Source organism: Ursus americanus, chromosome 12, assembly GCF_024610735.1.
Source record: "Ursus americanus isolate L20-20 chromosome 12, mUrsAme1.1.p, whole genome shotgun sequence".
In the NCBI taxonomy this organism is placed as follows: Eukaryota; Metazoa; Chordata; class Mammalia; order Carnivora; family Ursidae; genus Ursus; species Ursus americanus.
In genome coordinates, this window is record NC_142138.1 from 25,166,472 (window position 1) to 25,191,371 (window position 24,900).

The 24,900-nt window shown below is 34.6% G+C and overlaps 2 protein-coding genes across 7 annotated transcripts in view; one reads left to right on the forward strand and one right to left on the reverse strand.

Annotated features, from left to right (window-relative positions):
• LRRC40 (leucine rich repeat containing 40) overlaps positions 1-12,378 on the reverse strand; it is a 44,417-nt gene extending 32,039 nt beyond the window's left edge. The window contains exon 1 of the mRNA XM_045802042.2: positions 12,185-12,378. Within this exon, the coding sequence (XP_045657998.2) occupies positions 12,185-12,335 (151 nt within the window). The 5' untranslated portion in view covers positions 12,336-12,378. The remainder of the gene's footprint in view (positions 1-12,184) is intronic.
• A 69-nt stretch (positions 12,379-12,447) lies between these two features.
• SRSF11 (serine and arginine rich splicing factor 11) overlaps positions 12,448-24,900 on the forward strand; it is a 44,419-nt gene continuing 31,966 nt past the window's right edge. Inside the window, exons 1-2 of one of the 6 annotated variants that reach the window (XM_045802028.2) lie at positions 12,528-12,574; positions 12,999-13,068. In XM_045802028.2, coding sequence (XP_045657984.1) covers positions 13,067-13,068 — 2 coding nt within the window. In that variant the 5' untranslated portion in view covers positions 12,528-12,574; positions 12,999-13,066. Of the gene's footprint in view, positions 12,575-12,998; positions 13,069-24,900 lie in introns of those variants that run through there. The other 5 variants (XM_045802027.2, XM_045802030.2, XM_045802031.2 and 2 more) reach the window with 5 other exon arrangements.

The following is a 24,900-nucleotide window of genomic DNA, read 5'->3' on the forward strand; positions in this document are numbered from 1 at the left end:
TATTTTAGAGTCCTTCATTCCAGGGCATCTGGGTGGCTCAGTCGGTTAAGTGTCTGCCTTCGGCTCAGGTCATGATCCCAGAGTCCAGGGATGGAGCTCCACATTGGGCTCCCTGCCCAGTGCAGAGCCTGCTTCTCCCTCACCCTCTGCCCTCAGCCCCTGCCCCCACTTGGGCTTTCTCTCAAATACATAAAATCTAAAAAAAAAAAAAAAAAAAAATACTTCATTCCTTCTTAGAAGTAGGACTACATAGAAGTATGATTTAGAACTTTGAGCGGTTATTAATCAAGGCAACAATTAACAATTGGTTATATACTGCAGTCATTGACTAAGATTGTAGAATGAGACTAAATAGAAAGGTGTGGTCAAAGTTTCAAGTTCAGGACACTGAAGTGTAATTCAGGACTACTAATCTGATACAATGGTTTTATAGAAGCAAAGCAAAGCTCCTGCAATCCATGAGATTTACACTCCTTCAAAAAAAATGGGGTACCTATATTCATATTAGAATGATCCCTCTCCTGCCCCTTCTCTCTGGTTAGGTAGTCTCTTCTTTATACTTCTACCAATGAATCCAGCTAATATGAATATTATAGAATATAAGTCCATTCATGTTTAAGTTTGTGGATAGAGGTTTATCTTTAAAGCAAAGAAAAATAAAAAGAATTCATTCTCCCTAACTTTTTCGAGAGCAAAAGCACCATAAAATGTACCATTACTATTACTATTACTACTGCTGCTGCTATTATTATATTATTATTATTATTATTATTATTATTATATTATTTTGGCATATAGGTATGGATGGTTAAGTGAGAACATGAAACACAGATCAACTCAGATTAGCATGTGAATTTATTGACACCAGAAGAGTCCATAGAAACGGGGATGCTCATGTATTTGACTAAATATCAATGTTACTCTTGAGAAATTTTTTTTTAAAGTTACCGATGTGCTATCCAGGTTCAGTCACCAACAAATATTTCCAGAACAAAAAGACAAGGCAAAACAAAACAATACAAAACACACACAAAAAGGTACAGAAGAAACTAGGTGATACGCACAACTGTACTCCAAAGAAAATATATAGAGCATTTGTGTATCTATTTTTCTCTGACACCTATATATAGGTACATTAAGATAATTATAATTAAAAAAGCAATGTAGTAACAAATTTTGGTGGGGACAAAGGCGGGGAGCACAAGAAGTTTATACACAACATAAAATATCTGTTACACATCAAGTACACTAAATGAATGTTACAATTTTATCCATTATTTCAGATTTTTTTGTTAGCAAAATTGTCCTTCTGGGAACTATCAAGGGATGGATAACTGTTGATACTATATTGTTACTGAACATGTATCAATTTGCTTTTCCATAAACCCTGACATACTGCTTGTTCTTTTCCCCATTACTGTTTGTGAGGTATCCCAAGAGCTTATAGCATCAAGATCTATGTCACTTTTCTTCCTCTACCCACAAATACAAAGAACCACTAAAAGTCATAAAAAGTCCTAATTATTGAGGAATTCTATAGAGCCATCCTAAAATAGCTTACCAATGCATGGAACAGATACTATCAGGTAAAAATAAATGTCAACAGGCATTTAAATGTGACAAAAATTACTACGTAGTCAGGTTTGTTTGCTTATTTATTTATTTAGCTCCACACCAGCATGGAGGCCAACACAGGGCTTGAACTTACAACCCTGAGATCAAGACCTGAGCTGAGATCAAGTTTTGGACACGTAACCAACTGAGCCACCCAAGTGCTCCTCATTTGCTTTATGTAATATTTAAAGTATTATATAAAATGTCAAATATATACATAAATTTAAAGAATAGTATAATGAAGTAACACTCCATGTATCCATCACCCACCTATAACAATTATCAACTCATGTCTAGTCTTGCTTCATACATAATCTCATTTTATAATGATCTAAGCTACAATCATAAAGTAGAAAAAGAACAAATTAAACCCAAGTAAACAGAAGCAAAGAAATAAAGAGCAGAAATCAATGAAACGGAATAGATAAAAAACAATGAAACCAATACCTCGTTCTTTGAAAACCGGAGTATCACCTTAGATCCTATAGATGTTAAAAGGATAAGGGAATATTATAAACAACTTTACATCTATAAATTCAACAGCTTAAATAAAATGAACAAATGCCTTGAAAAGGGGAAAAAACCACAACAGCAATATAAAACCGGAGTAGCCTTGCATCTATTAAGGAAATTGAATTTGCTATTTTAAATATTCCCATTTAAATATTGAAAACACACTTAAAACAAAGAAAACTCCAGGCCCAGATGGCTTCATTGGTGAATTCTACCAGACATTTGGAGTAGAAATGATACTAATTCTACATAGTCTCTTTCAGAAAATGGAGGAAAGAACAATCCCCAACTCATTTTATAAAGCCAGCATTACCCTGATACCAAACCAGACAAAGACATTAAAAGAAAAAAAGAAAGAAAGAAAGAAAAAAAAAAAAACTACAAACCAAGCTCCCTAATGATTAGAGGCCCAAAATTCCTTAAGAAATTTATTACCTACATATAAAAAATACATCACAACCAGGTGAGAATTACATAAAGAATGCAAGGCTGTTTTAACATGTGAAGATCAATCAGTGCAATCTATCGTATTAACAGAAAAAAAGACACCAATGGTTCTCAAGAAATGAAAAAAAAAAAAACTGACAAAAATAAACAAGATAAAAGCTCTCAAAAAACTAAGTACTGAAGGGAATTCCTTCGACCTAATAGAGGGTTTCTATGAAAAGCATATAGCTAACATCATATATAATGATAAAGACTAAGTGTTTTCTCTCAGTGCTTTCTTAAGACAAGGATGCCCATTATCACTATTTCAGAATTTTGCTCTGGGTCCTGACCAATGCAGTAAGATAAGGGAAATTAAAATTAAAAATTAAATTTAAATTTAAATTAAAAAATGGCATTCAGATTGGAAAGGAAAAAGTAAAACAGTCTCTATTAGTAGAAAACATGATCATCTATGTAGAAAATCCTAAGGAACCTATAAAAAAAAATTATATGGAATGGGTTTAGAGATTCCGCAGAATTCAAGGTTAATATAAAAAAAATCAACCATGCTTCTGTGTATTAGCAATCAATAAATGAAAATATTTTTTTAAATGCTTAAAGATTTATAAGACACAGCATCTAAAACTATGAAATACTCAGGGCTAAGCTTAACAAATATATGCAAAATCTGTGGTATGAAAATAAAAAATATTGCTGTGAAAATTTGGAGAAGGTCTAGATAAGCAGATAAATATACCACATTACAAACTAATTAGGTTGTCACTTCTCCCCAAGGTGACTTACAGATTCAGCACAATCCTAATCAAAATCTCAGACGGTGTTTCTATAGAAATTAACAAGATGATTCTAGAATGTATTATCAAAACTCAAAAGAACTAAATTAAATAATTTTTGAAACAGTAGAAAAAAGCAGAACTTAACAGTACTTAATTTAAATAGTCTTACCACAAAACTTGTCAAGACAGTGTATTAGTATAAGGATATACAAATCAATAGAAAAGATGAGTTCAGGAAAATTCCATGCAATAATACATTGTCAATTGATTTTCAACAGAAGTGCCAATTTAATAAGAAATAGTCTTTTCAACAAATGGCATTGGAACTGTAAATTCATATGGTTAAAAAAAATGAACCTCATTCTTTACCTTATGATACACTCTAAAATTAACTTAAAATAATCATAAGCTTGAATATGGAAGACAAAACTATAAAAATTCTAAAAGAAAGCAGAGGCGAAAATCTTCACAACCCCTGGATGCATAACATTTCTTAATACAGAAAAAGTACAAATCCCAAAAGAAAAGTAATTAATTGGACTTCTTCAAAATTGAAACCATATGTTTTTCTAAAGAAATCATTAATCCTCAGACCGGGAAATTATATTAGATATCAACAGAGACAGAAATCCAGTAAGTACTTCTATCCGCAAAATACAAAAGGTCTTACAACTTAAATACAAATAGCCCAATTTAAAAATGGACCAAAAAATCTGAACACTTGGCGGAAGATATACAAATGGCCAATGAACAGTTGAAAAGGATGCTCAACATCATGAGTCATTAAGGAAATGTAAATAAAACCATAAGGAGGTACTACAACACAAGCACAAGAATGGCTAACGTCAAAAAGACTGACAATACAAAGTGTTGGTAATGACCTGGAGCAACTGAATCTCTCATGTTTACTAGGAGCAAAAAGCTTGGTAAATTCTTAAGAAGTTAAATATATACTTATCACTATATGTCAAGCAATTCTATTCTCAGGTATGTAACTCAACAGGATGGATAACATATGTCTACAAAGACTGTACTTGAAAGCTCATGGCAGTTTTATTCATAATAGCCAAAAACTAGAAGCAAATCAAATGTTGATCAACAGGTGAATGGATAAAAAATTGAGGAATATACATACAATGGACTATTACTCAACAATAAAAAAACTACTGATATAAACAACATGGATGAACCTCAGAAAACATACTAAGCAAGAGAAGCCTAAAACAAAACAAAAATTCCAAATGTATAATTCCATTTAAATGAAATTCTAGAAGCAGCTAACATATATTGACAAAAAGCAGATTACCGGTTGTGTGGAATTAGCAGTGAGGGGTTGACTGACAAAAAAGGGGCTAAAGGGAACTTTTTGAGTGTTGGAAATATTCTGTATTTTTTATTGTGGTAGTGATTACACAATTGTATGTATGTGTGTATATATATATGTGTGTACGTGTATATATATATATACATATGTCAAAACTTGCTGAATGGTACACTTAAAATGGATGCACACATTGTTTATAAATTATACCCCAATAAGGTTAATTCAAAATAAAATAATGTAATATATCAAGGTAATCTTATGTATGCATATATTCACGTGTGTGTGCGTGTATCTCAAGTGAATGAGTAAACAAATTGAGGTATATATATATGTCCATAAATACACATACATATATATACCTACACACACAGATACATATATTTCTCACAAGATGATAATTGTCTCAAACACTACTACTCAATACAACTTTCTGCAATGATGTAAACATCCTATATGCTGCACTATTCAATATGGTAGCCACTAGCTGCATACAGCTATTAACACTTAAAATGTGGTTAAGGTGAATTTTATTTAATTTTGGTTAATTAACATTTAAATAGCCATACGTGACTAGAGGATTCCACAATGAACAGAATGGCCATTAAAAAAGACTGAGAAAAGATTTCTTTGCATGTTTTGGGGGGCATATTACTCTTTCTTCACTGACGATAGCTAATTATAGAAATGGGGACTACAGATGGGGTGATGGCAAAGAACTGCCTAATTTAGGGAAGATACTTAGAAGTGGGTAAGAGAAGAAACAGAAAAGAAATTTTTTAAAAATGTTTAAAATGGTGTTTACATGGAAGGATAAAAGAATGTGTAGCCAGAAAACCACAGGAGCAACAAATCATGAAATTTAAAAATCTTTTTTGATGGTTTTGAACAGTTTCACAGATATAATGATCACCCATAGTATATATTTCCTTAAAGGAGAAAACCGTAATCATTCCTATTAAGGTCTATATCCTCATATATGTAGATTCCATCTTCCAAAAGGTTGTAAATATATTAAACTATGATACACAGTATGCCATCATGGATGTATCACTGACCAAAGAGTCAGAGAACTAAGCCTTGGTTTAAACTGTGAAACTAATCAAACTGGTGAGTAATCCAACATCTCTGGTTACCAATTTCCTTGTTAATTAAATGAGAGGGCCCCACAGTAACTTAAACCCTAGGATGCAGCTATAGTAATACAAAAAGTCTTTTGCTAGGTGCAGAATAATATTTTAATATCAGCTTATCATACAAATGCCATTCACTAAACCCTCTACCCAATTATGAAGATTTTATAAGAATAAACCAGTAAGTCCAGCACTATGTAAAAGATCAGGAAAAGCTCATTGATAAACATTCCAAATTTCTCCACAGTTTATTCATGGCAACCAATGGCCCCTTTACATTAAAGAAAGAATCCCATACTGAGGATCCACAATACTACAGTGTCACTTTCAGACTATCTTTAAAGTTTAATAAGAAACACACACATACACATATACACACACACACCACCAGAGTAAAATTAAACAGTTATATAGAAGGCATTAACTCAGTTTCAGCTTGAGATTGATACAGAGGAATGTATCTTTGTGTTTTAGAACACCTGAGTCATTGTTATGTTAGAATGCATGAAGAGAACTGTTTTCTCTTGAAGTCCAGCAGGACACTGTTAAAAAAAAAAAAAGAAAAAGAAAAAGAAACAATGTTCAAAAAAGAAAACATTTTTACCATTTCTCTTTAAGAGGACATCTCAACATTTCTCTTTAAGAGAAAAACAAGTTTGAATTTATACTTTAATTTGAGGGTACATTCAGTTTTGTAGTTAAGATAAGCCTCACTGAAACTGTGATTCCATTCTTCCCAATCTGTACTTTTCCTGTGACAATATCTATGACAGATGGCATTCACTTAACTAACGCCCCCTGTCCTCTCCTACTCAAGAAAACATACTAAAATGCAAGTGAGTGAACATATTAATATAGGGATAAGCTTAAGTTTTGCACTAAATAATTAAACAAATTTTGGCACTGATAATAACTTGAGATACACTTCTCAAGAGACTGAAACACTGAAGTTCAAAACTATTTTAACAGACCAAGAAATAGGAATGGCACTTTCAATTAACCATCAAGTTCCTTGCTTCATAATCCAAACAAATAGACTTTCCTGGATTTCAGTGTACTAAAAACTAAATGTTTACCTCAAGATTCTGCCATTATATACAGATTAAAACACTTTCCTTTTGTTTTCATTTCTAAGAATGTTCAAGAATAGCTTGTTTGGATGATCCACTCGATAGTTTCTTTCTGGAATATTTGTTATCAAAATCTGATACTTTGGTTAATTCTTATTAGCTGTTTAGACTATTAAATTCAATTAAGATAACCAGTAGTCAAAATAGAGTTAAGCTAAATAGTACAGCAGAACACAGTTAATATAGATTTAAGAACGGTTATTTAAAACTTGGGAAATATATGGTTTATGTTACCCTTTTTACTGTGTCATAACAAACTGTACATACTGAAAAAGGCAAATTCTAAGTACCTTAGAACAGATGGCCTAGAAGCCCTAGACCTATTTCCTTAATTCCACAAATGGAAACTAACCAAACTGCTCTCTTCAAAATAAGGATAGCCTTATACCCATATATCCCTTTCAAATGGGGTTTCTAAACAAATTTAATTGGTTTGTTTAGTAGAGTATCCACTTACCAATATTCCTGTCAGTTTAACAATGTGGTTTCCTTTAAAATTTATAGCATTCTTTTGTTCCAAACTCTGATACCTTTTACTTCCATTCAATTTTTGATGTATCACCCAAAAACATTTTCTACACCACCATTCTACCAATGTCATGTAACCACAAGGCAACAATCAATATCTCCTTTTCAACTCCATCTTTCTTTTATCTGGTCCAATGAAAAAGCTGCAATATCTATACTAAACCAAACAATGATATATTTTTGTATACTTGCTCAGAAAAAGAGCTGTCATTCAAAAATTTCCAGAATATTTCTAATATTCTTCTTTGAAGCTGGTTATTAACAGTTATTTTGTTTCAGCACATCTTTGTCAGTAAGTTATAGAACTGACACTCAAGAATAACTTTAAAAATGCCAACAATATTCAAATGTTTAAATAAATTATAGTAGTCATAAGATGATATATTACAGTCATTAAAAATAATCAGATTATTCAAGTGACACCAAAAACATGTTCAAACAGATGTCCAGCAGGACTCAGTACAATTCTAAATTTGTTAAAAATAAAAAACAAAAAGCAATTTATACATCATATTCACACAAAAACTTTAGAAACCTTCAAAATGTCAACAGTGACTAAACCTGAATGATTATTTTCCCTTTTTATGCTTTCTATAGATTATACTTTTTCTATAATAGGCACAATGCTTTTATAAAGAAGAAAATAATAAATGGGTATTTTCATAAAAGAACTATGGCCTATCAAAAGAAAGGGTACTAAAAGCCATCAAGAGTACTCATTTCAGTTACAGGTAAAAATTAATGTGTACTGGGTACCAGTTAACACTCTATTAGGTAATAAAATGTCTTACTGCTCTTAGAGCTTCCACTAAGAACAATCAAGTCAAGAAAGCCACCATTTAAGAGAAAGAATAAACAGAATTTTAACTGCTTTGGGTTATATACATCAAAATTAAAGGTAAAGTTCTATTTTTCCAATATAGAAATAATGGACATGAGCAATTTTAAATTCCTGCATAAATATAGAGGGAAGAAAGACCTGAAGTACAACGCAAAAATTTGTTATTTGTTTAACATATGCAATTCTTAATAAATAAATTTGAATAAAACTTATATTAAAATGCTTATGTGACTATAAGTTGTTTGAAGTGTTAATTTGCTTCTTCACAATATCTGGAAGAAACATAGATAGCAGATATATAACAAATGCAAATTAAATAAGTATCTGTAACTCCCCACGCATTCAAACACTTCCACATTTATTATCTCATATCTTTCATATAAAATATCTCATGATATCTCATACATATTGATAGCAATCAGAAAGAAGCTATGTTTGATAATCGCTTTTGAACATAATTCATAATTTTAGGTAATAATATTTGGAGATAATAATAAAAATAATGAGAAGACTTTTTTATTTTTATAAGCAAGGTGGAGTGGGGGGGAGAGAGGGAGAAAGTCATTAAAACTTCTTAAGCAAGCTCCACGCCCAGTGTGGAGCCCAATGTGGGGCTCGATCTCAGGACCTGAGATCATGACCTGAGGAGAAATTAAGAGTCAGATGCTTAACCGACTGAACCACCCGGGCACCCCAATAAGACTTTTTAAAAAATGAGTATATTTTTAAAAGTATAACAACGTGTGGACCAGTAAAAGGGACAAGTTAGTAAAAGTTTCTCAGAAAATAGCAATCATTTTTCTACAATTACTTTATGTCAAAAAACAAAATCACTTACACGGCTTTTATCTATACGTCATATAACACATTTTAAAAAATCCTAACTAACAGGCTACTGGCCTTCTACGTATCGCTTATTCATTGAACCCTAACTTACTGAACAGAGACATGCAGCATAAAAAGACAAAGGACAACCATGTTCAACAGTAGGAAAACAACCCAATTAAAAAAATGAACAAAAGATCTGAACAGGCACCACACCAAAGAAGATATACAGATGGCAAACAAGCTTATGAAAAGATGTTCCACATCATATGTCATTAGGGAATAGGAAACCAAAACAACATTGAGATAGGACTACATACTTATTAGAATGGCTGAACTCCAAAAACCTGATAATACCAAATAGTGGCAAGGATGTGGAACAACAGGAACTTTGATTCATTGCTGTTGAGAATGCAAAATGGTACATCCACTCTGGAAGTCAGTCTGGCAATTTCCTATAAAGCTAAGCGTACTCTTACCATGTGATCTAGCAATGGCACTCCTAGGTTTACACCCAATTAGTCGAAAATTTACGTCCACACCAAAAACCTGAGCACAAATAGCAGCTTCATTCATAACTGCCAAAAACTGTAAGCAACAAAGATGTCCTTCAAAAAGTAAATGGATAAAATGGTACATCCATACCATAGAATAATATTCAGTGGTAAAAAGAAATGAGTTATCAAGCCATAAAAAGACATGGAGGAACCTTAAATGCATGCTGCTTAGTGAAAAAAAAGCCAGTCTGAAAAAGCTACATATTGTGTGATTCCAAATATATGATATTTGGGGAAAGGCAAAACTACAGAAGCAGAAAGACTGGTGGCTTCCAGGCTTGCCAGAATGAATAGGTAGAGCTCAGAGGATTTTTAGGCCAGTAAAACTGTTCTATATGATACCATAATGGTGGATTCAGGACATGATGCATTTGTCAAAACTCATAGAACTGTACGATACTAAGAGTGAACAGTAATGTGAACTATGGACTTTAATTAATAATAATGTATCAATATTAGTTCATCAACTGTAACAAGTACAATACATTAATGTAAAATGTTAACAAAGGGGAAACTATAAGCTGGGGAAGGGTGTATATGGGAACTCTGTACTATCTGTTCAATTTTCTGGAAACCTAAAACTATTCTAAAAAGACTATTGTTCTACAGTCTAAAAGATTGTTTTAAAAGATTAGTTGTTTGGGGAAAAGAATTTTTTATTACTGTCGTTAAAGTATAGGATTCTGAGAAAATATGGGAGGGCCTTGTAAATACTTAAGGGCAGGATTTCAAAAGGTTTTTGCATGTTGCTCTAAGAACTTTATACTGAATCTTGTGATGTATGGGGAGTCATTAAATGTGAGTGACATAATAAGATCCAGGTTTTAGAAAGATAACTCTTGGTAATGACACTGATTTAGAGTGTGAGACTTAGGGAAATCCAGGAAAGCATTTAGGAAGCTATTACGATGTTAATGGCAACAGCAATAAAAATGATAACAATTTTTATTGTGTACCTTTCATGTACCAAATACTTTGTGTGTATTATCTCAATTAAACTTAGTAGGCCCTATTATCACTACCACATTATAAATGAGAAAATAAGGTACAATGAGATTAAACACCTCAAAGTTACATGAGGAAAGATATGCAGATAAGGAGCATGGCTCCATAAGGGGCTATACATGGTTCAGAATTACAGTGGTCTGGGTGTCAAAGATTGAATGATAAGAGATGTTGAAGGCTATAGCTAGATAGACACCTTCTACATTACGGTAACAAGGATTTCTTTTTGATTCATAAGCTACAAATACCATGTGCTTCTTCCATTTATATTTTTCTCCTCTATGAAATACTATACATCCACTCATTCAATGTAATTTATTGAGTACCTAGTATGTGCCAGGTACTGTGGTAGGCTCTGTTAATAATAACCTAAACAGCCCTGATCATGGGATCATGGAGTTAAGAATCAAAATTCATTTGCTTCCTTAAATTTTAATAGACAAAATCATCTGGGTCCAATCAAAAAGTACATTCTAGTACACCACTTAATATTTGGAAATATTCATTCATTCGCTTATTCCTTCCACAAACATTTAATAAGACTCTATCATGAACCAAGCACTATTTTGGTTGTTAGTGATACAACAAGGAGTAACACAAAGCTCCTGGATTTCATGAAACTAACATTCTAGTGAGATAGCAGGGAAGACAATAAACAAATACATAATATAAATTCTGATAGTGATAAATGTTATTTAAAAATTAAACAGGTAAAAAAAAAAAAAACGAACCGTAGTGTTAACAATGGTATTTATTGATTAGGGTTGTTAGTTAGGAAGGGCCTGTCTGAGGTGTGACCTTTCAGAAGCGTCCTACAGGAAGCAAAAACCACTAGTCAGGGATCAAGGAAAATGTTCCAGGCTCTGGGAAAAACAAATGTGCATGTCCATCTGTAGTTTTAAAATATTTATGCTTCCATTGATTAAAAGCTTTTCCAGGTAGAGCAGAGATTTTCGGTCACATACCCTTTCATTTGTTCCGAAAGTATTTGCTTGGTCTACTCTATACATGACACAATAAAAAAACAATCATTAAAAGGAAAATGTAAGGTTTCAATCCCAGATAGCCTAAAACCTGAATATAATTAGAGAAAAACATAACAGGAATAATGCTATATTCTCTCTCCCCACTTCCCACTCCCTCCCTTACACAAGAGACAATCTCGAGAGCATTTGGCTATTACTCATTCATGGTATTCAGATGGATGTTTGTTGATCTTTACGAGGTTTCTGAGGATGGTCTCAAATTCACTTTGTGTGGCATCTACCTTGAGCCTCAATTTAGGAAATATGCTCACTATTCCTTGAGGAAAAGTAGGAACCGAACGGGCCTGACCGAACCAGTGGGAATGTGATGGGTGCCTGAATTCGAACCCTGGGGTTCTGGCTAGGAAACTGTGGCAAAGATGGTCAAAAGCAGGCCAAGGAAAGGGAGCCTACCAGGGGCAAGTGCTTTCTAATAGCATAGTCTGGTCGTATCTCTGGATCTTACCTTCACTGAGATTCCGACCCGACAGGTTTAACTGGCCGCTCTTCCTCGCTGCCTTTAACAGCCCCTGCGGTACTGAAGCACCGAAGTCTTTCCTCTCAGCTCTGAAACCCACTCGGGTATCCCGCTCCGCCACACCCTTTAGGCGCGACATGTTCAAACCCTTGAGTCCAGAAGCAGAGCCCGGCGCGTGACGTTTAAAGGTGGCGCCCGCGTGCTACCCCGCCCCAGCGGTGAGCGCGCGCTCCGTGCGCTGTGCTCGTGGCCTTCCGCCGGGCCTTCGCTCTCGGCGGCGCGGCCCCGATGTCGTCACCGCCAGTGCCTGGGCTGGAGGGTAGAGGAGCCCTTCCCGTTGCCGGTGCCGGCCTTGTGTCTTGCAATTACCTCGCTTAAGTAAGTGCGTTTAACAGGCTGAAGAGGGGCTTTAAGGGTTTATTATTTGTACTGTTACTGCGACTCCAACCTTCTCTTCTGGGCTTCCGCCTTGGCGGGGTTGTCAGGGAAGGATAACCTTCTCTCCTCGCCTGGCCTGAACGTGGGCCTTGACTAAAACTTGAGACCTGGGCGCGGTCTGCAGCCTCTCTGGACCCTAGTGTGTGTTCGTCGTTTGCGGCGGTGGCGCCGGATCTTCGTCCGGCGTCACAAATAAAACAGATTTCTGTTCTTCGCGCGTATATCCGGACTCTTAGAATTAGTGCACCTTGCCTGCTGTTGTATTTAGTTTACAGCCCGGCATAGGAGGGAGTGTGAAATGGAAGGGCTGGCATCAGAGGAGAAAAAAGAAAGCTTAATGATAAATGTTCTTTCCACTGGACAGTTTACAGAGACAAGTGGAGGCGCAACCTTTAGTGTAGCGAAAACAGCTTGGACTTTGAAGCCCAGGAAATGTGAGTTCGAATCCCAGCTGCTTCTGTATCTTACCAGCCCTGTAACTAACTTTAGGCAGTTTATTTGACCGTTTTTAAAGCTTACTTCTTTTTCGTGAATTTAGAGATAATTCCTGTCTCATTCGGTTTTGTTGTTGTTGTTGCTGTTGTTGGTGTTGTTTAAATAAGTGAAGATAGAGCTTTAAATATTGAGTGCTTGGTGAAGAAAGGGACTCCAGGATAGAAAATGAAAATTTTGTTCAATATGTCGGTTTTCCTGGATAGTTAGTTTCTGTCTGAAATGTACACCTGTATTGATTCATTCAACAAATAATTAGGAACTCATCATCTTCAGCACTGTGTTGGGTGCTAGACTTTTCTTTTGCCTGAAGTGATTTTGTTTTAAAAGGCGTATAGCGGGAAATATCCTCCTAACCCTCCATTAACTGGGGATCGGTAGGATATTTGAAAGGTAGGATGACGGCCCACTGACAAATTCTGCAGCACACAGAGTTTTGCCTGAGTCCAGGTTCTTGGTACCTGTAAAATTCAGTTTTTAACCCCCCTCTAGCTTTTGTTTCCTGTTTTTTAGAGTTCTTTACACTAAAAACGAATAGCAGAAAAGTCCCAGTAGTTACACTACCAAGCAAGAAGAGTGGATTTTAATTCAACGACCCTAGTTTTTGCAAGGTCACTAATGAGCCTCCTCCCCACCCCAAGTTTATCTTGAGAGTAATGATTATTGTCACCTTACTGAGCCCTAAGTGCCAGGCTCCTTGCTAATACCTCCTTTGCTATCTCTTATTCAGCACAATAACCAGTTTTGCAGGTGAAGAAATTGGGGCTGAAAGGGATTAAAGAACTTGCTGAATGAAGGTCACAAGTTTCTGTAAGTGGTGTAGCCAAGAATACGAACCCAGGTCTCTCTCCAGTCTTTCTTGTTAATGTCTAGTGGCTTTTACTTCATCATTTTCAATGCCTTTATCCTAGAACCATTTTAAGGGACACTCAATTATGTTTTAAAAGAGGGTTTTCTTTTTGTGTTATTAGAGAAAAAACTTCCTCTTTTGTAGGATGTAACACCCTACCTTTGGAGGATGAATTGCTCAAGTATAAAAGCTTAGAGTAGCCACCCCTCCCCCATCATAGATTCTTTTTTCAGTTCAATGTTTTTTAAAATCACAGGCAAGGTATAATATTTTAATTTATTGTGCTTTTACTTGAAGTTAAATATTTTGTTATTGACACTTATAGTAAACATTGCTACATTATGTATAAGAGAAGCATAATTCTGTTTAATGGCAAAGTAATTCTGAAAATCCAAGTGACCATATGCTTGTGGTAAACTTCAACAGATATAAACTGACATATGTAAAAAATTTTACTAGTATGTATCTGTAGTACACTGTGTATTATACCTGTGTAGCAAGTACAGATTAAGCAACTTGAATTGAGCTTCTTTAATGATATAGTTATGTATACTTGTATTCCTGGGACTTAATACTTTGTATCAATTGTATTACTTTAAGAAGAATGCATTGCAAACAAAAAACCCAACCCTTTTTCAAGTTGAGCATTTCAGCAAAAGTATTTGCTTTTTAAAAAAATGGATTTTTGAAGTAAAAGGAAATGGATGTCTCCTGTGCAGGGGCTAGAGTCTACTGCATAGCTACCTTTTGTAACAGAATTTGCCTAGCTACAACTTATCATATTCGTTTTGCTAAAGTAATGGAAGGTTTCCCTTGTCAATCTCCTTTGCCAAATGAAAAAAGAAAGTGAAAAAACAAAAAATATACGAGCCTTAGAATTACATCAGCCAGAAAATGCTGTTCTGTTTCATAACGGAAACTATTATCAAAGTAAGATAGAGTGGCTTACCTCTACCATTACAATTCAGTAAGACATTTTCAAACATGTCTATATTACTCTTATGAACATTCCCACATGTTAGATTTTTTTCAAAGCTGAAAAGTACAGTTAAGATGGATTTATATAGGCAAATCGAGAAACTGTAGTAAAGCTAGATGGCATTAATTTGTGCAAAATTTTTAAGCACATTTGTTTTAAAAATGTTATCAACTAAGAGCAAAGTGAATTTGCTTTGCAGACATTTCTAGGAAGTTTCTTTTTGTGTTAACAGATTTAGATGTAGCCTATTTTGAATTAGTATTATGTTTCTCTTTCAGAGTGTTGCCTAATTAGTGGGAACTGCTATTTTATGGTAAAGTTATTTATTGAGAGAACATTTCGCTTTTTATCACTGTCATTATTGATTGGCATTGGTGAACCTAACATATATTGCTTATTAAATGTTTCTTGAGTTGAATGTTTTACATTCTCATATATTTATCATTCAAAATTTTCTCTGTTTGTCCCTCTATCAATAAGTTGTTTTAAATTATTAAAGTCAAGAGCAAAATTGTATAGCACAGGGGCTCTCCATGTTTTAAATATTCAACTTTTCAAGTGTTTGTTTACACATGTCTTTTGGTTTACTTTAAAAATTTCAGTTTGCAGTTTCACATGTTTTCCATTCATGCTATAACTACCAACTTTTAAAAATAGTCAGTAGGAAACATTCTATGCTATTTCGTTGAAGGCAGTACATTGCATTTTTATTCATAGTTTCAAATGTGGCTTTGAATTGTATTTTGTTATTAGTGAGTTGTGTGTGATAATTTTTTCATTGGAGAGAGTGCATTTTATTTTAGAATAGTTATTTGTATATTTTTGTATGTTCCCTGTGCTTCTCTTTTTTACTTTTTTTTAAAGATTTATTTATTTATTTGAGAGAGCGAGAGACACAGAGCACAAGTGGGAGGGGCAGGGAGAGAGGCAGAGAGAATCTCAGGCAGACTCTGCGCTGAGTGGGGAACCCAACTTGGGCTGGATCTCATGACCCTGAGATCATGACCTGAGCTGAAACTGAGAGTTGGGAGCTTAACCGGTGGTGCCCCTCATTTTTACTTTTGAGTCAAAGCAGTGAGCTTGCCCTAGGTGGTTTAATATTTGATTGAAATGTTGGGTCTTAACATTTCTCTGTGCTTTCAATACAAAAGAATTTCAGTCCACCGGCTTCAGGAAAATAATCATTTTCATTTTCCTCTTTTGAAAAGGCTTTTATGGGGTGCCTGGGTGGCACAGTCAGTTGAGCATCTGACTCTTGGTTTTGGCTCAGGTCATGATCTCAGGGTTGTAAGATCAAGCCGAGCGTGGGGCTCCATGCAGAGTCTGATTAAGCCTCTCTTTCCGGAGTGCCTGGATGGCTCAGTCAGTTAAGTGTCTGCGTTGGTCTTAGGTCATAATCCCAAAGTACTGAGATGGGAGCCCCGTGTCAGGCTCTGGGCTCAGTGGGGAGCCTGCTTCTCCCTCTCCCTTTCCTCCTGCCCCTCCCCCCAGCTCATTCTCTCTCTTTCTCTGCTCTCTTTCTCAAATAAATAAAATCTTAAAAAAAAAAAAAATCCTCTTTTCCTCTCCCTTCTGTAAAATAAATAAATAAATCTTTTTAAAAATAAAATAAAAAAGCTTCTACATGCTAGTGTTTTTCCTCTGAAGAAAAGTGGAGGAACTAGTTAAAAAAACATTTTTTAAATCCTAATTACTATTAGTTTTATTTTTTGGTTTATTTTCTTTCCATTGCAGAAGAAAAAGCTGAAATGGGTGGTTACAGAGCAGTCTTTTTATGTCATTAAATAAATACTTATTGGCTTTTCTAAAATCAGCTGAGAATGTCTCCCATTATTCCTAGTGATTCCCACCCCTAACCTTTAAAAGCTATTTTCTTGCTCATTTTTCCAAGATTAATGTCTCTCTGACTGAAAATACTAATTTTATAGGCTTTTGGAATTTGCCTGCTTTAAAGTAGTAGAGTAATATGAGAGAAAATTAGGGCACCAAACCCTAGAATGTACTTCGTAACATCGTTCTGTCTTTGTGTTATTTGTATGTATTAACACATAAACCACTGTCAAATAAATCTGTTTAAAAATTGGTTTTAATTAAAATCCACTGTTTTAAAATTTGACTTTATATCACTCTCTGCTGATAAATTTGTTCTTTTGGATACGGCTTACAACTTCATTTGCTCAATACTTCAAAAAGAGAAATCACATGATTATACATGGCAAATATTTTTCTATAGGAACAAAGCTCCCCAACTGTTTTAATAAGATAATATGATAATCACTGAGACTTTATTCTTAGTGTCAACTTAGGTTGATAAGAGGAGAATATAAGAATAATTTGGTAGTTTGTTGACAATCACATTCAGATCAATAGATTTTTACTTAAAAATTTGATACCCAAATTTCAAGGCAGAATATACTCACAATTGCAATTAAGATAAGTGCCAGTTTAACTTTCAGAATAACTTTAAGACTGTCCACAGTTTTTTTCCACATCAGTTTTTTTTTCCCATCACTCAAAATATCACAGTTACATATACTTAATACGAATGGTACCATCATTGGAATGGTGAAATACTAGTGAACATTTAAAATATGTGGTCCCTACAATGCAAATCTGTGAACCCAGCTTTGTTTTTCATCTCTTTAGAGATACATGTTTTGCTCTCGTCACTGAATTTATTTACTGTTAATACAGCTTTGATTATTTTCCATTTTAGAGATTCTGACGTTTTTGCTTTTAATTCGTTTCCCAGAAATTTACCTTTCTACCATCTCTTCCCTCCAAAGTAATTACTTGATCAACATCTCCAAGTGTTTTAGACTTCAATGTGAGCTAATTCTAGCTCGTAGTTCATAGCTTCAAGTGACTGGGATGGCATTTGGAAAAAAGCATTATGGTTTTAAGCTTTATTGTTTGTCAGGAATTCAGATTGTCAAGTGTTCTTAGTAATACTTTCCTTTTTTTTTTTTTTTCCCTGTGCTTTGGTCATTTGATGGTCTATTGCTCTGACCCATGTCACAGTACTTTTAAGATTCATCAAGCATATGTGCAATTATGTCTTTTGAAAAAAAGAATAATAATCTTGCTCTAAAAATGTAGAAAAGTAATTGAAGCCTTCCTAGAAAGATTTTTCCTTGGAACATTTGTGTCTTTTTTGTTGTTTTGGGGGAGATTTTTTTGTTTCGTTTGTTTATTTGAGAGAGAGAGAGAAAGAAGTGGGGAAGTGGGTAGAGGGAGAAAGAGCATCTTAAGCAGGCTCCACTCCCAGTGCAGAGCCTGACACGGGCTCCATCTCACTACCACGAGATCATGACCTGAGCCGAAATCAAGAGTCGGACACCTAACTGACTGAGCTGTCCAGGCGCCCTAAAACATTTGCATTTTATCAAAAAAAGGATGTTTGGGGGCACCTGGGTGGCTCAGATGATTAAGTATCAGCCTTTGGCTGGGGTTGTGATCTCTAGGTCCTCGGATCAAGCCCCACATCGGGCTCCCTGCTCAGCGGAGAGTCCTCTACTCCTTGTTCTTCTTCCCCTCCCCCCTGCTTGTGCTCTCTTTCTCAAATGAATAAATAAAATGTTTAAAAAAATAAAAAGGAATATTTTGTATAGCTGTCATCTATCTGTGCATGCTGTTGGTAAAGTCCTGCTTTAGGATCAAAATGAATATGAAAATTTGAAATCTGTTGGTGTCAGGTTTCAGTTGCAGCAGCCTCTTGAGGAAAGGGCGTCTAATAAGTGTGTTTTGCATGTTGACTACCACTTAACAGTTTACAAAGTATTTTCATGTTTGACAATAATGCTCTAAGGTAAGACATTGAAAAGATAAGGAAGTTGAACACAGACTTTCCTGTAATGGTATGTACAGCTTTTTAAGTGCCTATGTGCTGGACACTGTGCTAGGTACTTCATAATGTTTCTGATCTTAAAAACTCACACCTTTGTCCTCATTTTTCACTAAAGGGAATTGGGGCTCACATGGCTAATTATAGGCAGCACCTATTATAGTGGTTGAGAACATGTACAGAGGAGTAGAATGGGGGACTTGTACTTTTTTTGCACTTAGAGTTTGAATATTTAACATTTTGCATTTATTACTTTATAATTTTTAAAATATGCCACAAAGCCTATGTTAAAATGTGAGATCTTAAGAAACTCTTCTCACTGTGTATATTAGTATATTATTCGTCTTTCATGTGAATGATGTCCAGTACCACCCTAAAATAGAGTGATGGTGTAAAATGGAACCCAGTTGAGGTAACCATTCATTTTTCAAAATGAAAAACTTTTAATTTGTACAATAAGAATAATAGTCGAAGCTAATATTTACCTTTTCGAAGCATTTGTTTTAGTATTTTCATCCTCATAACAACCTAGTGAGGTGAACATTACTATCATTCTCATTTTTCAGTAGAGGAATTCAAAGCACAAAGTAATGAACCAAAGGTCACAATTATTTTAATTGGTGGTAGAGCCCCTTCAGTTTTATTCTAGGCCTCCATTTATAATCACTGCAGCACCTTTTAAATATTGTGAGGATTAAAAGTCATTTTAAAAGCATTCAGTTAGTGTAGATCCTCTCATTACTAAGTTGAGTACACTTTCTTTTTTAGCAGTTTTATGAGACTTTAGAAATAATTTTCCTTCATGAAGAGAAAATTAATTTTATACCATAGGGGGAAAAAGGCTCAAATGGCACAAATGTCTAATTCCTTGATTAGGGAAAGCTATTTAATGTTAAAATGCTTGAAATTGTTTACTTAGAGTAAAGATACGTATAACTCTACTGGATTTTTTTTTTTTTTTGTAAAGATTGTGAACAGTTCCTCAAATGGCCTTTTGAGTATTGAGTATTGAGTAGTTAGTATCTGGAGCTTCTCCATCCAAATATTTATTTTGACCCCATTCAATCCAAAAAGCCAAACAAATTTGTACAAATTGTGATTTTCCAAGTAACGCATATGCGTTATAGCTCAGAATACTGTGCATATGTATATAGGAAACAGTATTTTAATGTTCAGACTACCACTTTTTTCCTCTATGTTAATTTTCAAGGTGTTCACAGAGCCTGTGCTGTCAATTTAAAAATATAGATTTTCCTGCTATTGGTAGACAATATAAACTAGACAATACAAAACTAGTATTTGGAAATAAATTTAAGGAGACTTTTTTTTCTGGCCTAGTGTGTGTCTATCTGTCTGTCAGCCCCCTAATGCCAACTGATCCTTTAGCCTCTTCCCTTCATTTAGATAGAGGAAAAAAAAGGAGCGTGAGCTTTACAATTTAATATTAAAATAGATATTATTAATACTTATGGAAGTGTCTAATTTATAGAATTAGAAATAGAATGGAAATACAATTATCTAATTTGTAGAATTAGAAATTCAAATTAGTATAGATCTGCAGCTAAGTTTTTTTAAAGTTGAGGATTTGTTTTTGTTTTGTTTTGTTTTGAAGATCTTAATTATTTATTTGACAGAGAGAGAGAGAGGGAGGGATCACAAGTAGGCAGAGCGGCAGGGAGAGGGAGAAGCGGAGTCCCTGCTGAGCAGGAAGCCCCATGCAGGGTTGATCCCAGAACGCTGGGATCATGACCTGAGCCGAAGGCAGATGTTTAACCTACTGAGCCACCCAGGTGCCCCTAAAGTTGAGGATTTATAAGCTGCAGTTTATTTCCTAGTCTTACTGCTTTCTATAGCCATAGAGGAAAAAATGTATAGCCAAATACTCGGAAAGTTTATCTCAACCAGATTTCCTTATAAATCTGATAAATGCATTCCTGTCGTCATTCAGCAAGCCTTTGCTGAGTGTATTACTTGAGTGAGGCATTTGTGAAGTTTTTAGCACATTGATGATAGTAAGTTTTGTCAAATACTGTCTTTGTACTAGTATATTGTCAGTGATCAGGAAACACAAAGATTTATAATACATTGCCTTCCCTCTCCTCAAAAAAGTGTATTTGCAAGAGAGGAATTGCTGCTTAACAACTAATTTGATTGAAGTCCTATTGCTTTGCAGATTTGCAAAATTGTGTCAATTAGGGGAACTCATTTCTTCTATAAGTGTGCACGAAGGTGGCTGACAATAACAGAGGTGACTTGATTTATCCAATGGGGAACGTGGTATCCAGTGGGTAGAGTGATTATACATATCTGTACCTATTCTATCTTTTAATTGAAGAATTTCCGACTAAATATATGAGATTTTTTTCTTTTGCATTGGAAATATCTTTATTACAAGTATTCTTTTTTTCTCAGTCTTATTTGGATATAAATGGCATACAGCCCTGTCTAAGTTTATGTGTACAGCATAATGATTTGACCTACGTTTATTGTGAATTATCAAATGAGTTTAGTTAATATCCATCATCTCATATAGATAAAAGGAAAAAGTATATTTTTCCTTGTGATAAAAACTCTAAGGATTTACTCTCTTAACTTTCATATATATCGTACAGCTGTGTTACACAGTCATCGTGTTGTGCATTGCATCTTTAGTACATTTATCTTGTAACTGGAAGTTTGTGCCTTTTGACCACCTTATCACCTTCCTCCAATCCCCTCCCTCCCCCCATCCCTGCCTCTAGTAACCACAGATCTGATCTCCTTTTGTATGAGTTTGGGGGTTGTTTGTTTTTGTTTTTTTAATTTCACATGTAAGTGAGATCCTATAATATTAGTCTTTCTCGTCTGACTTATTTCAGCGACCATAATGCCCTCAGGGCCCACCCATGTTGTCAGAAATGGAAGGATTTCCTTGTTTTTTATGACCGAATTATAATATACTGTGTATTATAAATATGGAAGTGGGTTGGAAATATACATACCACAACTTCTTTATCCATTCATTTGTCAGTGGGTACTTAGGTTTTTTCCATGTCTTGGATATTATAAATGCTGCTGCAATGAACATGGGTGCATATATATCTTTGAGATAGTATTTTTGTTTCCTTGAGATATATTTTCAGAAGATTATTGGATTATATGGGGGTTCTATTTTTAAATTTTGAGGAAACTCTATACTGTTTTCCTTACTAGCTGTACCAATTTACAGTACTATCAAGAGTGTTCAAGGGTTTCCTTTTCTCCACATCCTCCCCAACATTTATCTCTTCTCTTTGTGTTGCTAGTCATTCTGACAGGTGTGAGGTGATATCTTATCATAGTTTTAATTTAATTTCCCTAATCATTAGTGATGCTGAGCATCATTTCATGTACCTGTTGGACAAATTGTTTAGGTCCTTTGCACATTTTTAACTAGATTATTTTTTTTTTGCTCTTGAGTTGTATGAGTATATTTTGAATATTAATTCCTTATCAGATATATGGGTTTGCAAATATTTTTTGCCCAGTCTGTTCTTTCATCTTGTTGCTATTTTCCTTTGCTATGCGGAAGCTTTTTAGTTTGATGTAATCCCATTTATTTTTTATTTTCTTGTTTGTGCTTTTGGTGCCATATGCAAAAAATTATTGCCAAGCCCCGTGTCAAGGAGATTTTTTCCTGGTTTTTTTTTTTTTTTCCTAGAAGTTTTACAGTGTCAGGTTTTTAATCCATTGAAGTTTTTCATCTATTTTGAGTTAAGTTTTGTGAGATGTAAGGTATAAGATAGGGTTCTGGTTTCATTTTTTTAAACATGAGATCTTTTAGAAGCTTGAGATTGGAAAGTACTAAACCTTGTTCATTATGACTAAGAAGGTTGGTTTTGTTTCTGAAGATTTGTGTTAAGTATTACTTTCTAATATTCTTTAACAGAATATCAATATATCCCTGCCAGTATCTCAGCAGTGTGGTAGTGGCAATCCACCTATAAGCAATAGGACTCTATTATGGGGAGCCTATAAGTCATTTTCTATATTACAAAAGCTTTTCAGAAATGATGCACTATAATATGCATATATAGGCCAAAATGACAGGTTACTTTTTGCTTTGGATTAGAAATAACATTAACCCTTAGTAAGACTAGTAATATTTATCATTCAAATATAGCTGGAAGCCTTCCCAGTCCACTTCCAAAGATAAGCTATGATGCTTCCCTTTGCATATTTCTTTCACTTCACTTTCCACATGATACTGGCAGGATCTCCTTGTAAGTCTCTCTCTGAAATATAAACTGGAAAGCATTCATTCAATAAAGTGGTCTTCCAACTTTTCTTGAAAGTTTCCAACTTATTCTTACCCTCTAGACCTTTTTAATTTGCTATTTCCTCTGTTTGGATCTCTCCCCCAGAAATTCAAATGACTTGCTTCTTCCTTTTACTAAAGTCTCAGCTCAATAACACATTTTCTCTTATCTTTTATCCTGGTTTATTTTCATGACAGAATGTTACTCCTGTACATATTTGTGTGTGTGTTTGAAAGTTTGCCATACTGAAGTTATAGGAGATCAGAGACATTGCCTATCTTTTTTCTGCTTTATTCCTAGTGTCTAGGAAAATCCTGGAACATAACAGGTGCATAATATTTGAAGGAATTTGTAAGTTTTTTAACAACCTCTTGTGACACTGAGGTTAAAGTCAATAAGACAAGTATGATACCCATCTCCAGATCTGTATTTCTTATGGTTATCTTATAGTTAGGTTAATCAGGAGTCTAAACAGTCTGAAGTGATTTAAAACTACTGTAGATTGGATATATTTGTTATTTGCTTTGAAATATTTATTTGTCTTTAGTTATTTCTATGGGCAATGGACAATAATAAGTCAAGATCGTTAATTATTTAATCTATCTGTTAGACCTAGAAAGATTTTCAAAATTATGATTCAGTTCCTGACTGAAGTAGGTTCTTAGAAGTGAAGTGAAATTTCTTCAAATCACACTTAATAAATGACAGGTTAATATTCTAAGCCACTCTCCTGGCTCTAAGTCTAGTATTTTTTCCACCTGCCTGATGACTTGAAAATAAAATATTCAAAAATTCTCCTTATTAGAATAAGACTCTTTTTGCCACCATTATTTCTGCATTTGGAGGCACCATCTATTGGCATATTCAGTAAGTTATACATAAACTGGTTTCTAATGATTTAAAAGATTTTATCTTATCACAAAACTGTTTCTTGGTTTGAACATGTAATTTTAACTATGAAATATGTCAAATATATGTAGAATAACATAAAAGATTTCTTTGTATCCACCAATAAAGAATAAAAAGATGCTAATGTTAAAAAAAAAAAAAAAAGGCAGGAATGAACCCTGCCTTTGTGTTGTCCTTTTATTATAGAACATTGTAGCATCCTTGGCACATGGTAGGCACTTCTAGTAGATGTGGAACTTGTCAAACGACAAAACAAAAAACAATTTAGTAATGAGTTTGATGTCCTTTATTACAGGGAAGACAATCCTTGGATTGGGGGATTACAGTGCCTCACAAGCATTTGAACAGTCGTCCCGAAAGATTTCAGGCAAGAGCATGTTTCAGAGAACATTAGGAGAGGCAACACAGAAATAGGGCATGTTGGCCAGGAGATTGAGGGATTTCTTTATAAAGCTAGCAGGTCTAGGGCTTTTGAGTGACTCAGTGGGTTATATATCTGCCTTCAGCTCAGGTCATGATCCCACAGTCCTAGGATCAGCCCCGCATGGGGCTCCCTGCCCAGCGGGGAGTCTGCTTCTCTCTCTCCCGCTGCCCCCCCTTGTGCCCTCACTCTTGCTCTCTCTCTATCAAATAAATAAATAAATAATCTTAAAAAAAAATAAAGTTAGCAGGTCCTGTTCTCTAGGTAAGATAAGTTAACTAAAGCTGAGTTAGAGGATTGCGATGAATGTTACGTTAGGTTTCTTGATAGGTGTTTCCCTTAAGTGCAGACTGACTTAGATTTGTGACATGGGCCAGGCCATTAGGGCAGCCTCCCATTTTGTGGGTCCTGATACAAATTAACTTTATCAAATTAAGAATCTGTAATTGGCAGTTACATGTGTTTGATTCAAAATGAGAAGATAAATTATCTGA